This window comes from Charadrius vociferus, unplaced genomic scaffold (genome assembly GCF_000708025.1).
Source record: "Charadrius vociferus isolate BGI_N301 unplaced genomic scaffold, ASM70802v2 scaffold1631, whole genome shotgun sequence".
Taxonomy (NCBI): domain Eukaryota; kingdom Metazoa; phylum Chordata; class Aves; order Charadriiformes; family Charadriidae; genus Charadrius; species Charadrius vociferus.
Genome location: NW_009647010.1, coordinates 177,652 through 192,132, shown reverse-complemented (window position 1 = coordinate 192,132; position 14,481 = coordinate 177,652). Strand labels below are relative to the sequence as shown.

Below are 14,481 nucleotides of genomic sequence, written 5' to 3'. Positions count from 1 at the left end.
GGAGGAACGTATGGGAAAGAGCAAGATGTGAAATGCTGTGTTTGTATCCTGGAAGCTGTTGTGACTGATTATTTTTATATATATATATTTATTTTTTTTTATTTGTTTTAACTTCTAGGGCTGCTCTGTAGATGGCCATAAGCTGGAAGTGAAAATCTCGGAGAGGGCTACCAGGTAAAGCTTCTGTCTCACCCCGTAACGAGGTTACATTTAAGCTGTGGTAATGCTTGGTAGGGTCTTAATTTCTCACCTAACGTTTGTGCCTTGAGGGATGTGGTCAGTAGTGCTCTGGCTGTTGAACACCTCAGCCTTTGTTGGGCTTTACTCGGAGTCGCTTTAGTCAGTTTTGAAAAGACAAAAGAAATGATGAATAGCTGATGCGAACACGTTCACTCACTAAATGATGTGTTTCCAGTTAAAATCCCTAAGCAGCGTGCAGTAATGGGACCCCAAAAATGAGCCCAAAGTGGGAACCAGTCACTTGAGTTTTCTTCCACACTCAAGGAACAAACTCCTCTAAAACCTCTGCTTTGATGACAGTTCAGTCAACATGGCAAAATCAACTGATAGCCCAAGTTCCAGTGGCTTTAAAGAGTTCCAGAAGACAAATATTCTCCGGGTACTGAAATCTTTTAGCCTAGTTCACCAGGGAGAACAGCGGCTTAAGAATAATGTTCTGCTGCCAGTTCTGATCAAACTGAGTTGGGGTTTGTTGTGGTTTTTTTTTCTTGCTTGAAAAAAAATTTGGATTTAACTTGTTTTGTTTGGGCTATCAGGTGCGGAGGAGGCGGTTACTTGTGGATTAATTTACGTGGAGTCCGAGTCCTGCTTGTGAGGGTTTCCTTCCTAGTTTTTATTCAGTATAGAATCTTCTAAGTGCAAAGTTGAAAAGTAATCCAGTGATTAGTTGTGAATGTTGGCACCTAAAAACTGTCCGTAAAGCACTTTGGAAACCCTACTGGAGGAGGTGTCACTGTAATGTCAAAATTTGTTTGGAAATCTGGGCCCTGGGGACCAGAAGTGGTCTGAGAGTTCCCCGTCTGCACTTTGTATTTCAGTTCTTTAATAAATGGTTTTCATCCATTTTGGTTTTTGAAATCCCTTCGGTAAGTACCCAACCTGCAACGCGGAATGCTTTGCTTTAAGAAGTAAGATGCTGTGTTGGTATTAGGGAAATTCTGTTCAAATGCAATACAAATTTCTGAAGTTGAAAAAAAAAACAAAAACAAATTAATAATCTAGTCAAAAACTTCATTTGCTATTTTGTAAGCCAGTAAGAAAAAGAATCAAAAGTAGCCTACGTTAAACTTTTTTCTTTTTTCTAATATGTCAAATAGTACATTCTCCTGACACTGGAATGGACAAGATTTGATATTGAAACAAAAGCTGGTGGCAAATGTGTCAACTGTCAACAAGCTGGAAACGTTGATTTTTCAGATGTAGGATTTAAATCCTTTAAATTCATTCCTTCTTGGTGTGATGTATGAGCCTTCCACTGTCGCCAGTAAGATGGCAGTGAGGATGTTGGTGTGAGCTAGCTGGCTAATTTTTCTGCATCCCTGATTTTGAAGGAGCCAGAGTGGGATGGGCGTTTTGCTGCGGGGTGGTCCTTACCTGCCCTTTCTGTTGACTTCGTAGACCCGCTGTGAAATCGTCCCGAAAGAAACAAACCGTCAAGAAGCAAAAGACTTCCAAGATCCTGGTCCGAAACATCCCGTTCCAGGCCACCATCAGGGAAATCAGGGAACTCTTCAGGTAGGAAAGCGCTTATCTCTCGGGTCTGTGGAGTGCTCCGGGCTGGAGCCGGTATGATTTTCATATGGGATCTTGCTATCGGACCGTCAATATTCGGAGTTTTGTTTCCTTTGTGGAAGTAAACAAGCCTTTCACTGAACGTAAATACAAATGGCTTGGCAGGTTATACCAGTATAGAAATTCTGCTGGTGAGACAGCGATCACATAAGTTTTGCTGGAGCCACTCTCAGACCCGGTGGCCCATCACTGCACAGCAGATGTCCATGGAGCTTCGAGATCTTCCCTGCCTGTCGAGTAAATGATATAACATTGGATATTTTATTTTTTTTTTCCCTCTTGCCTGAGAGGCGTGCAGCAGCTTTCCCTGATGCTGGGCACACCTGGCTGGGGAGGAGCCCCGAGAACCGCTGCAGACAGCTGGTGTGAAAGGTTTTAACTGGGGCCGGCTCCCTCCTCCATCTGTCTCGCCCACGTGATGGTGTAGCTCCTTCCTATCACGGAGGGAGCGCTTGGCACCTTGCTTTCCCTTCCACGAGTGTTTCTCTGTGTGTGCCTCACGCGGTCTGCCATCAGCAGCCCCGTGTCTGTAAGGATGTGGGACTGTGTTGCCTGTGGTACCTGCTCTGGCATGAAACACCTTCTCAGCCACGAGACCTGCCTGGGAGAGCGTCGAGTAGGGATTTTAGGATCCCAGCCTGCGTTCCTCTGTGCTCTGGCTGATCTCTGTTTTCTTTGTAGCCCACAGCCTTTTGTGCAGTGGCTCGTTAAGCCTCGTAATGCATCCCAGAAAGGAGGTGAAACTTTGTAAACTACAGCTGCCGGGATGAGAATCTTTTGCTCGTTGACCCAAGCCATTGTCCCTGCTCCTCTACTGGCTTCCAGAAGGAATTTGGGGGAATCGGTGTCCAGCTCTGCCCATCAGTGTTTCCCATCTGCAAAATAAGGGCGATAGCTGACATCTGAAGTGAAGTGCTGTGTTAGGAGGAGGCTTTTCTTCTAAGCAGAAGGCAGGCGCTTTCGGCTGGTCAGGGCTGTGGTGGTCCTTCCCAAAGGGACTGAGTTGAGGAATCACTTAACCCTTTGAAACCTCCCCAGACCATGCAGTGAAAACTGCTTTGTGAGGAGCGATGGGGCACTGATTTGTTGGTTGTGGGGGAAACGATGCATTTGCCTACATACAGCGGATTCTACCTATTTTATTGGCATGTGATGTCCTCCTGGCTTGCCCACCGGTAAGGACGGTGGCTCCCGTGTGGCTGGTAGGCTGTTTCCTCACAAGGTGTAAGGATGCAGCACCATTTTGGGATGGGCTCTGGAGATGTAACTGGACACAGACCGTGAACTGGCTCTTGTTGCTGGCAGGGTGCCGGTAGGTGCAACGTAAAGATCTCTACAGAAGAGCGAAAGGCTTTTCTTGCTCGCGCTGTGCAGCTTGGATGCTTTTGCTTCAACGCAGCCCTGAGAAGCCCGACTGAAACAGGGCAAAATTGGTGGACTTCCAAATCGCTGTGCCGAGTTCTCTTAGCACGTGAGGCACCGCTGATTTAAACCCCAGCACCGTGTGGCTGCGGCCGTGACCTTTCTAAAGCTGGAGCAAACAAAACCCAGGGGGATCTGTTTGCCTTCTAGGGCCCTAGGTTAAGTTGAAGGAGCTGGGAGGCTTATGTATATCACAAGGACAGAAAAGCCCAGCAGAGACTGTGTGTGTGGGGGGGTGTTTTGGTGTGATTTTTTTTTTTTTTTTTTTCCTCCTGTCTTGTCTGGCACCTTAGTGCTGTGGAGAGGAGGGGTAGAGGAGCTGTCTGATTAATATTGCAAGGAACATGCAGCTTCTAGCCGCGTGCGCTGTTGACAGCGCTCTCGGAGCGATGCGTGAACATCCGTTTCATTTACCTAGGATATTCGGAGACGTGTGTTTTATCCTCAAAACAAAAGCCAACGGCTTGGGGGGGACCCACAATCCTCCCTCTACCCCTGCCATCCCTCCTTCCTTTCCGAGTGGCCAAAACCAGGCGTGACGGAGCGCTGCTAAACACTTCATCCTTCTAGATTGCTTTTATTTTTTTTTTTATTTTTGTGGGTTTTAAATCAGAAGCCTTTACTCTGGAGCTTTTAGCTCTTTCTGCGTTTAGGAACCTGTCTTATTTGTGTTTTGTTATTTATTTATTGGAAAGTGCGAACAATTGCTTGGCAGCGGAGGCGGGACGGATGGCAGGGCTGCAGGGGGCACTCTTAGCCTGCCCAGGAAAGGCTGGCTGGGGACCACCGCGCAGGGGGACAGCCAGTTTGGGGACAAGGAGGGACAACCAGCCTGGGGACCCACCGGGCATGGCCACGCAGGGCAGCAGCCCCGAGCCCGCAGAGGTGGGAAGCGTTGCAAGGGCGAGCATCTCCTCTATTGTTTCACATCCTCAAAAGCCACTTTCCGGCTCCGCAGCTGATGGCTCCCAACCTGCTTCCTTCTGCGCCTGCCGCTTTTTCTTTCCTCAGTTGCTTGGGCAGGAGAAAAATTAATAAATAAATAGACATGCACACTTTATAGATGTGCGTGTATTAGCCCAGACAAATACATATATTATGCAAATATCTATTTCCAAATATATATATCTATATTTCCTGGAAATAAGGATATATACTTGGAAATAAGGATATATACTTCCGCAAACACCTATTTCCATGTTTTGAGCTTTGTCGGAGAGCTGTGTCTTCCTTTTTAAATGGACCCGCAGTAGGTGTTAACGACACCGGAACAGCAAAACGAAGGAGTTGGCTGTTATAAATAGCGAATTTTGAAAGGTGGTGTACCTGGTGCTGCTCAGCACTGGCAGTTCAGGAAATCCTGGTTGTCCTTATGCTTTTTAATATCGGTGTTTACACATGCGTCACTTAAATGCTTAGACTTGCCCTGCACCGTCGTCCGTGTTCTTCCAGCAGTCGAAGGTAGCCCGTGGCTGTCTGGCACGTGCCCTCCCTCGCTGTTGCCCTTCCCCAGCCCGTTGGGGCCATCCGTGCGGACCACGGGCAAAGGCTCTGCGCCATCCTCTGGGCTGGACCTCGCTGAGGTTTGGAAGCGGTTGGAGACACGTGTGCTTCCCATCGCGTGTGTCCCCCGCATCGTGAGCACCCGGGGGTCTGGGGAGCCGCGTTGCCCCGGAGTTTCCCCCTGCCTGTCCCCGGTGGGGAGGTGGATCCCGGGGAGGGAGGAGGGCAGCCAGTCCCTCGGGAAAGGTCTGTGAGCGGGTGTAAAATTCAAATCGATGGTTTTTTTTCCCCCAAACTCACGGTTTGCAGGAGATTCAAAGCAAACATGTTTCTTTTAATTTTGGAGTTTGGGGATATCGAGTTCTAATTGGGCTGGAGAAAAGCGATGCTTAATTCTCTCTATACGGGAGTCGTGAACGCTCTGGTTAACAGCCGAAATCCTCCGCTTGCGAAATCGATGTCTTGGTGAAGGGCTCCGTGAGCCTCGGGTGCTGCCCACCTTCCACACCGCAGCCGGTGGCTTTGCTGGGGTGTGCGGTGCTGGTTCAGAGCGTGTCTTGCCATCTTCTGCTGGAGGTGTTAACCCCTCTCGCACCCTCAGGGGATTTATTTTTTTTTTTTATTACTTCTTTTTTGAGACCAGATAGGTGTTATTTTCTTCAGAGGGAGAAATGCTTTTCAATTATAGGGGCTGGTTTTGGGCTAGGTGTGAAGATTTAGCTTTTGTGGGCGTGTGTTTTTTTTCGCCCCCATTTTTGTTCTTTATTAGATTCTACTCTTATCTTTACTACCTGGAAAAATAACAAAAGGCAAATGGTCCTTAGTTCTTTCCAAAGAGCCATAGTTAGGGGAGGAGAGACAAAGGGATTGATATCCCATGAAGGCTGCTAATTTTTGCTACCAAACTGGGGGGCTTTTATGGCGAGATATATTTTTTTTATTATTATTATTATTTTTATTTTTTCAAAAGGAACTCTAGATGTGGCAAGCTGAATTGGAGATCTGTGAAAGGCCACATTTTCACAGATTGGAGCTCTGGCAATTTCTGAAAATTAGGCTCCTTTAAAATCTATCACATTAGATCCATGCAGCCTTCATTGGAAGTTCCAATTAACTATTTGTTTCATAGCATCCTCTTCCGTCCTTCTTCCTTCTCTCTGCACCAACTTTCACGCATATTAAAAATAAGACTGTTTTGCAGTTGGCATATAACGTTTCAAGGAGATGTATGTTTTATTTTCCCCAAAGGGGGAACGATCAGGTTTAGAAAAAGGACGTCTTAATGATTTCTACCCAATGAAATGCAACCTGAGGGGTAGATGCTTAGAAAGTCTGCCGCGGCTTTGACGTACCTGTCGCTTGTTCTACTGAAGGAAGCAGTTGTTAGAGTTGCGTTTCAAGTAGCACGTCTTGGGGTTGGCATTGTTTCCTCTTTTCTTTGCAAAATACAGCTGAGAACTTACCATAGGTTCCATATACCTATAAATTCTCCGAAAATCGCGATGACCATCACTTCCAGCCCTCCTCTGCCAATTAGCTGCGGTAGACCCCAACCCTCGGAATTCGGAGCGAGCTCAGATGTCAGCGCTGTGAGCGTGGAAGGTGTTTTAATGCCCGTCTGGCCGTCCTTTGCCTTTCACCTGTAGGAACGGATTTCAAACGCATTGTGTAAAGCGGTAAAATCATAGAATTATTATCAGCTGAGACACTGGACTTCAGTTTGACTAAAGAAGCAGCTAGCAGAAAAAGCAATTGAAAGGTATGCCGGAGCACAGAACAGGTTATCGGGTGCGTTTATCTCCATATTCTGACTTTCCTATAAAGAAAGTAATGCTGCTGCTTAGAAAGACCTTCGGGGATGGGTGTCTCTTTTAATTTTAACTACTTTGCTGACTATTTTCTCCGTCTTGACAAAGACGTGGCATTTATTGCATCTGGCAAAACAAGTGCCTGGGACTGATTAGGAGAAAACAGATCTGTTCCCTCTGATAGAGGGTAAAAGTGAAGCCAGCCGGTGGGACAAGACTTTGGAGTCATGTCTCTTCTAGGAGAAGAAAAATCTCTGAAGAAAGATACGGTGGATAAATCAGCAGAGGTTTTTTTTTTTTTAAAGGCCGTCTTTATGAAGTTAATTTTATAAGATGATGCCTCTCACTTCTGCTGACCTATTATAATAAAGTGTAGTTATCAGAATGGGCTTTTCATTTCCCATTATAAAGGACACGGTGGTATAATGAATCCGTCTGCCAGACATACTTGCTGTTCACACCTTTCTCCCAGTAATGGAGTCTACATGACTGGAGACAATTTCTCCTTCCCGGAGTAACATTGCCCTGTTGAAGCCGTGGAAATCTTTGCCTACCGAAAGGCAGAGGAGGAAAAAAATTAGTCCCTTCATAAACACGTGAGTTTGTTAAGCAAGTGCTGAGCAGTATTAATTAGAATATTCAGTGCAAACAGCCCGAGGATGCACGGTGCTGCGAGCATCGCTTGCTAAACAATCTAAGGTGAGATTACTGTGCAAGTGATGCTTTTGCTTTTAAAAGCTCCTGACCGTCTGCTGGGAGTGATGTTCCCAGCATGTAGTGTGTCCTCCTGTGAAAAACCAAAGTGTGCAGATCCTTCTCCACTGTTCAACAGCTGGAAACTCCCCCCAGCACCCTACAGAGTCTAGGTAAGGGCATAAGCATTGCAAACATGACTGTGATTCATAGGACTATAAAAATTCCTATTTATTATGCTCTTAGCCCTTTACAATCAAAACAAAATCAAACTGACGTAGGTAAAATATTGAGAATATTATTTGCGGGGGGGGGACGGACGGACGACAGGGCAGAGTCGGCGGATGCGCAGGCATTGGGCACGCCGGGCTACGGTACTGGTGGAAGGGAGCGGAGCAGATCATCGACTCTTTCTTGTGGTAGGAACTGTTGGGTTCGTTCCCTGTTCATCTGGGTTATATCCCCGAACAGATCAAGCCGCGTTTCGGAGTCATTTTATGGAGACAGTCCAGCTGTCAGTCTGCAGCTGGATCCGGTCTGAAGGGCTCAGAAGGGGGGCAGCTCTTTGGGTGCTGAGCAAAGCCCACCACCTAAATGTCTCTTGTCCTCCTACCGGTGTGTAGTTACTGGTTTAAAGCGAATAGTTTCTGCTCCCTTATGGGTGAATGCAAAGATGTTTCCCAGAGCAATGTGCCACCCCTCCTCCCCAGGAGGCTACTTCTGCCCCGGGGGAGAACCTCTTGGTCTTCCTCAGTCTGGCGCCTGTGGCTCAGCAACCTCCCTCGTCGCTTGGCGTGGAGTCGGATGAATAAAATCCGGTACTGGAGCAACCTGCAGATGAGAGAGGAGAGCGCCTGGCCCTGTGGGATCCAGTCTTGGATACCTTGCTCAATTCTTTGGCTCGTGTTACTCAGGCCAGTATTGATCACTCGCTTAAGGACCTTTTGTGGATTGGGGCTTAGGTGCTCTGGCGAGAGGGCACAGCTCCTGAGAAGGTCTGGGAGAATAAGTGTATTAAAACAAATGCTCTCACCTTTGCTTGTCGCAGGGTGCCGTGCTTGCAAGCCTGTGCTCGAAGGGGGTGCACAAAAATGAGTCTGCGTAAGCAGAAGGACCCTGGGGAGGCAGCTGGCATCGGTGGGCTCTCTGTAGCCATCCGTCAGATAGGCGCTGGATCCCATCTTTCTGACTTCCCCTGGGAATTGGGATGTTGGTGCCAGCACACGGAAGGACCGTGGAACACGTGTCTTGCCGAGAGGCACACGTTTAGGTGGAAACCTGTCAAAAACAGTTTGAGGAGCACGGAGCGGAACATGTCTCATTACACATTTGAGCGCTGACAGCGGTAATGATGCCTCTGAGTTTGGTTTGGTGTGGAGTGGGATTGCTGGGTCTCGTTCTCAAGGGGGGAAAAAAAGAAAAAAAAAAAAAAAAAATAAAGGGGGTGGTTTAAAAAAGTGACCTGTCATTCTTGGACATCTCCAAAGCCGTCCCCGCTCCAGGCCATCGAGTGCCCTGGGGTCACAGGCACTCGATGGTGTGGTGGTTTGCATCCGAGCGCACGCGTAGGTGCGTGTATGTGCTCCGATATCTTTATATCTCGATACCTTTATCTTTTAGCGTATGGGTGGATTCCCACGCTAACAGCGCTTTTGCCCTGGTGTGGTCTGTCTCTGGGGGATAGAGCCTCTTCCTGTTTTAAAGGTGGCTTCCCAAAACCGTGGTCCAAGCCCATGCCGGGAGCACCGCGGGGCTGCATGCACGGGAAGAGGAGCATCAGTGAGACAGTTCAAGACCGCATCCTCAGGAGATGTAAATGCAAGCGGCTTCCGACAGTGCCGGCAGATGATGTGGCGCTTTGCGTTAACGCTGGATTTTTCGGCTTCCTAATTAGGATGCGAGGTCTGTGCCTTGGGCTGCCGAGCGTCTGAGGAGGAGCGTGTCTGGCATGGGGAGGAGGGGGTGCAGGATACTGCTCTGGATTGAAGCTTCCCGGGGCAGCTCTGCCCCTCTCGCTCGCCTGCTGGATGGGGCCCCACGTAATTTGAAGGCACTTGCAAAAAAAAAAACGTGTCTTTGTTGGATGGGTTTGCTTTGGCGTGGTTGGGAAGCTGTTTGGTTGATGGATCCTTCCTTCCTGGCTGAGGAGCTCTGCCCCATTAGTGGATTTTGGGTTTGCAAAGCGAAGATGGAGTTTCTTTACAACTACATTTCCCCCTGTGCTCCAGCATCTGGGGGATGCACCTCCTTCCAGCAGACTCGGGGCTGCCGTTTGCAGTCCTGACTCTGCAGGACTGTTGGGTTGAGCTGCTGTGGTCCCCCTGTGATCCCGCCGCATAACCTGGCTCTCCTCCCGCCCTTGGTCTCCGTTACCACCCCCATTTTCCCCTCTTGCAGGGTGCTCTTTGGAGATTTACATCTTCCCCCTTAGCCTGCACCACTGGACCGCCCTGTGTCGTCCGCCTTTTGGATCACGCTCAACCTTGTTCTCCTGACAGCCTACCGTCCCCCCGTGATCCCGCCGCATAACCTGGCTCTCCTCCCGCCCTTGGTCTCCGTTACCACCCCCATTTTCCCCTCTTGCGGGGTGCTCTTTGGAGATTTACATCTTCCCCCTTAGCCTACACCACTGGACCGCCCTGTGTCGTCCGCCTTTGGATCACGCTCAACCTTGTTCTCCTGCACAGCCTACCCCAGGTGCATCCTTACAGCCCGGCTCAGCGCGGGGGATTTATTAATCCTCGTTCGCTCCCCGTGCCCAAATTGCGGGCGCTGGGGAGCGGCGCACAGGGAAACGCAGGGTGCAGGTGCTTTTTCTGGGCACCAATTTGCAGATAAGTGCGCCAGCCTCGGGAGTCGAGAGCTCCGGGTGAGAATACGGGGTTTATTTCTTTCACTACCTCAAAAAAAGTAAACTAAACAAATTATTTATTTATTTTTTTTGGTCCTTCTTCAAGCCTTTCCCTTATGTACTGGAAACCCAAACACAGCAACGTTGGGCTGATGTTCAGAGGCCAGAAATGTAACTGGCCACTTTAATTTGACTATCCGAAATGAGCCATGGGGTGGGGGAGAGGGGAAATAGGTTTTCAGCGCTGTTTTTCAGTTTGAATCATAAAGGTGTTTAACATAGATAAGGAAATGTTTAACTCTGTGTTATCTTGACAGGGTTGCTTTAAAAGGTGGATCTTCCCAAGAGCAGAAGGAAGATTTTTCAGCACATCTTTTTCCCTGCCTTGAATATTCATTGCAATACTCGATTTTTATATTAATTTCTCCCCCCACCACCACCACCTTTTCTGCACTCCCCATACTCCATACCCGCAGGTCCCTTTTCCGCTCGCCCGAAACCTCTGCCGAGGAGTTTTCGGCTGCCTGCTTTTGCGCAGTCCGGTTGTCCAATGCAAATGAAGGGAGTTTCTGGGCTGCTTCCTCCCGACTCCTGCCGAAGCATCTCTCGCCAGGGCACCAAGCCGAACCTCCCCGGGGAACTTAATTAGTTTTACGCACAGACTCCGTTGCTCATCCGCGTGGAGGGGCTCGGGGAGGCGGAAAGCGATGGGGGGCGGGAAGGGGCTGCTTTGGAAATGTCTTGCTCAAATGTAACTCTGGGATTTGGGTTTTGGGGTTTTTGCCGTGTTTCTGTGCCGAGGGGGACTGGCACACGTGCGTGCGTACGCGTGGGCTTTTTCTCCTCGATAGGAAGCAAACGCCAAAGCCCGTAGGAGCTGCTGTCTCCTGTAAATAACCCGCTCGGTGCTATCAGTACTAGAAGGTCTCCTTTTGTCGGAGTTGTTAAGATGAGTATGTGTGCGTCTATATATAAGGAAGGAAAACATGTTATTTTTTTGCCTTACGTTGTAGCCCGTTCTTGTTCGTTTTCAAAATTGCCCCTTGGCCACTTTTGGGGCTGGCAGCCAGGGGGGCTGCAGAATCTACAATGTTGAAGTGACACTGGACTAACTTTTGAGCTTGTGCCTTAGCCTTTAAGTCAAGGAGCAGTCAAGATGATTATTTTCCTGATCTTAAAATTCTTCTCTCTGTTGCGTTTCTTAACTAGAATTCTTGCAGGGTGACATTGGCCCACCCACCTTCCTGCCTTTTGCTGGCATGTGGGTATTTTTCAGTCTCCCTTCATGAGAAGGTCCTGAACAAGCCTCTAATGAATCACAGTTTTCTCCTCAGGATGACACTGTGTCCTTTGTTTGCAACTCTCTTTGCGTTATTATGGGTTTTTTTTAACCTCAAGCCTGCTACGGCATTTCTACTTCTTCCAATCCAGTGGATTTTAAGCCTTGGGCTATGGTTACAATTAAGGACCTTTGGTTGCACAGCTTCTTACCTCCCCCAGGGCAGACCCCCTGCCAAAGGCATTTGAACCGTGTTGGCTTCTGCAGCTGGTGGCACCACGAGCGTTTCTGCCTGTGCTCCTGCCCGCGCGTTGCTTTTCCTGAAGAAACCAACCTTAGGCAGATCGGGCTGACCATCTGTCTTCTCGCCTCCCTTTCCTCCTCCCCCAGCAGCATCCTGACCCCTTCCAGGCATCTGGCAGAGGAGAGGAGATCTTCAATTTGAGAACTTGGTGCAATTAAGTATAGGAGGAAGCTCCTGAGGCCACCAGGAAGGTGGTGTTATGGGATTGACCCTTATTAGACATCCAAGAGTTCACGTAAGCTGCCCTTGAAGATGGGACATCTTTTTCTGACCAAGTTCTCATTTTATTAGCTACCAGGGAAACTGGCCCTGGGAAAGCCATCTCCTTGGTTCTGCTTCTCACAGACCCGCTTGTTAGCTGCCCATCTGTGGTGTGGGCACATCAGGTTGTCCCCCTCATGGATGGCCCTCTGGGACTTGCCCAGGGATGAATGGAGGACAGGTTTGGGCCCCCTTCAGCCTCCCATGGGTTTTTTTGGTTGGTTTTTTTTTTTTTGACATCTTGTGGAGCCTCTCTTGGAGAGGCACCAACGATGACTTTTCCGAGCCCAGGAGCGCTGGTCTCGGCACCTCGGTGGGCTCGATCTGATCGCAGGCAGCACCGTCGGGATTTGTGCCACGACTTGCCCTGCAAAGCCAGTTGTCGGGTGGGCTGCCGTGCCCCCTTTTTGGTTCTCTTTAACTCGGGTCTTCCCCTTCCCACCCTTTGATCCCGCTGCCGCGTTAGCAGCCAAAGGGTTAAAAGAGTTCGGGGCGGTGGTGCGGGGTGGGGGAGTGGAGACAGGTATTTCAGACGCTCATTACTCACTGCCAGCTTCCCCCAAAATCATATTAATTTCACGCTGTCACGCAGGACTGCGCTGTCTCTCTCGTCAGCATCCAGGAGGGTGATGGGGTTGGGGGTGGGGGGAGCGTGGGTCCCGTCCCCCCCCTCTGCCGCTTCACGGCTGCGAGGGGGGGGATGTGGGGAACGGGGACGGGGGTTATTTCGCCACGCGCTGCCTCTCGCTGATCATTTTCCACCCCGCTGCTTGTGCAAAAACCCCATGAAATTAGGTCTGCTGCAGCGGGGGAAGTGTCAGGGAGGGAAGGAGAGAGGGAGGGGAGCTGCCGACCTGCCCTGCCCTACCTGTGGGCAGCGAGGAGGCTGCTTAAAAGTTGGTCCTTAACCAGTCGTCTCCCTTTCCTTTTTTTTAACGTGAGCGAGCGCAGCCTGGCTCTCCCTTGCAAAGATCGCTGCCGCCTTTCTCGCTTCTCCCCCTTTTCTGCACCATTTTCGGCCGTTTGCTCGCCGAGTCTGCCAGAGCTGTCACCTCTGCAGGGACTTCTCGCCGTCACACAAGGTAGGGCTGGGACTCTCACAGCTCCCACACAGTCTCGGGGTTCCCGAGCCCATCCGGGCTGGCAGCTCGCTCCCCCCCATAAAGTTCTCCTGCAGTGGGGATTCTGCACCATCCCCAGCGATTTTTGTTATTCGTATCCCTAGAAGGTGTCTCAGCTTTTGTCCGCGTGTGCTCTTATAATTTATTTTTTTTGGCGGGTCAGGGCCAGAAGGATCGTCTCCTCCCCTTTTCTCTCATCGCGTACCCTGCGGCCACGCTTCTTGCTGCACGTGGCAAAACGCAGCAGCAAAAAAAACCAGCTTGGGTCACCCTCTTTGCAGAGCAGAGAAGGAAACGGCGCGTTAGGAGGCACAGAGAGCTGATGGCCCGTCCTGTCTGAGACTCGAAAGGCTTTATAATAAACCTTGGGAGGGGAGTTACAAGCCTGGGCAGGAAGAGGAGTCCCGTGAGCCCCAAGGGACCTGTGGCTCTCGTGCCCACAGACCCCCTGGGCCCTTGGGAAGGAAGGATGAGAGCGGCAAATCCTGTGCCAGCACCGGCCTCTGGTACCCACAGGTGAGAGCCGGGTGTTACCGATGCTCTCTAATGCTTACTAAACAGCAGAGAGTCTATGAATCTAGGCGTTACTCCATTTCTTTAGTCGACTCTGCTCCGTGCTTTTCTGGCTCGGATTCCTTTCTGAGGTCCTCTCTTCCTCGAAAAGCCCATCCTCTGATGTGCGAACCAAAAGCAGGCTCCTCCTACTTAGCCACATCTCTTGGGGACATCGCCGTCTCTCCACGGGGCAGTGTGTTTCCCCCACCTTGGCATTGCCCTTATGAGCTGCTGGCAGGAGAACGCTTTCGCACCTCCTTTTTGGCTAAAGCACTGCGCCCTGGCAGCTGCCTGTCACCCGGCACGTTGTATGCGGCCAGCTCGCGGTGATGCTTCTTGGCATCAGCTTTTACCCTTTCCCGTGTAGGGGATCTTCCACTTGAAGCAGAGATGTTTCTTCTGGGAGGTACGTGGGCCGTTGGGGCTGTTCGGAGGCAGACAGGCGATGGTGGGAGGTGGTTTCCTGAGCCCCGTTGCTTGATACCGGTGCAAGAATGGGAGGAAAGCTCGTGACTTGGTAAATGCCTCTATTCAAGCAAAGCATCTCTTCTTGGGGTGTTGTTACCTGCTCCCATCTCATTTAATCCGTCAACTCCAATATGGGCACGGCAGCTTGTGTACCAGCTTGGAGAGCTGTACCTACCTGTTTTGCCTTGAAAAATTAGGATCTTCTGTTGAAAGCCGCTGGCCTGGAAACCTCACAGCATGGAGAAATGAGGTCCCTGCAAGCTGGGTGTCCCTGCCCGGGCAGCCAGTGCTCAAAAGCTGTTGGAAATGCCCACTCTGGGGAGGGCAAAGCGGCCCTTTTGGATGCCGGTCAGGCCTGGCAGGTTATTTTTAGGTGTATCGTTGCCTTTTCTTTTTTTTTTTTT

General features: G+C 49.9%; 1 protein-coding gene across 2 annotated transcripts in view; it reads left to right on the top strand.

The window, feature by feature from the left end:
- Positions 1-14,481, top strand: part of RBM19 (RNA binding motif protein 19) — a 63,160-nt gene that overhangs the window by 17,301 nt on the left and 31,378 nt on the right. For both annotated transcript variants that reach the window (XM_009895426.1, XM_009895425.1), the window contains 2 exons: positions 119-174; positions 1,639-1,755. In XM_009895426.1, the coding sequence (XP_009893728.1) occupies positions 119-174; positions 1,639-1,755 (173 nt within the window). The remainder of the gene's footprint in view (positions 1-118; positions 175-1,638; positions 1,756-14,481) is intronic.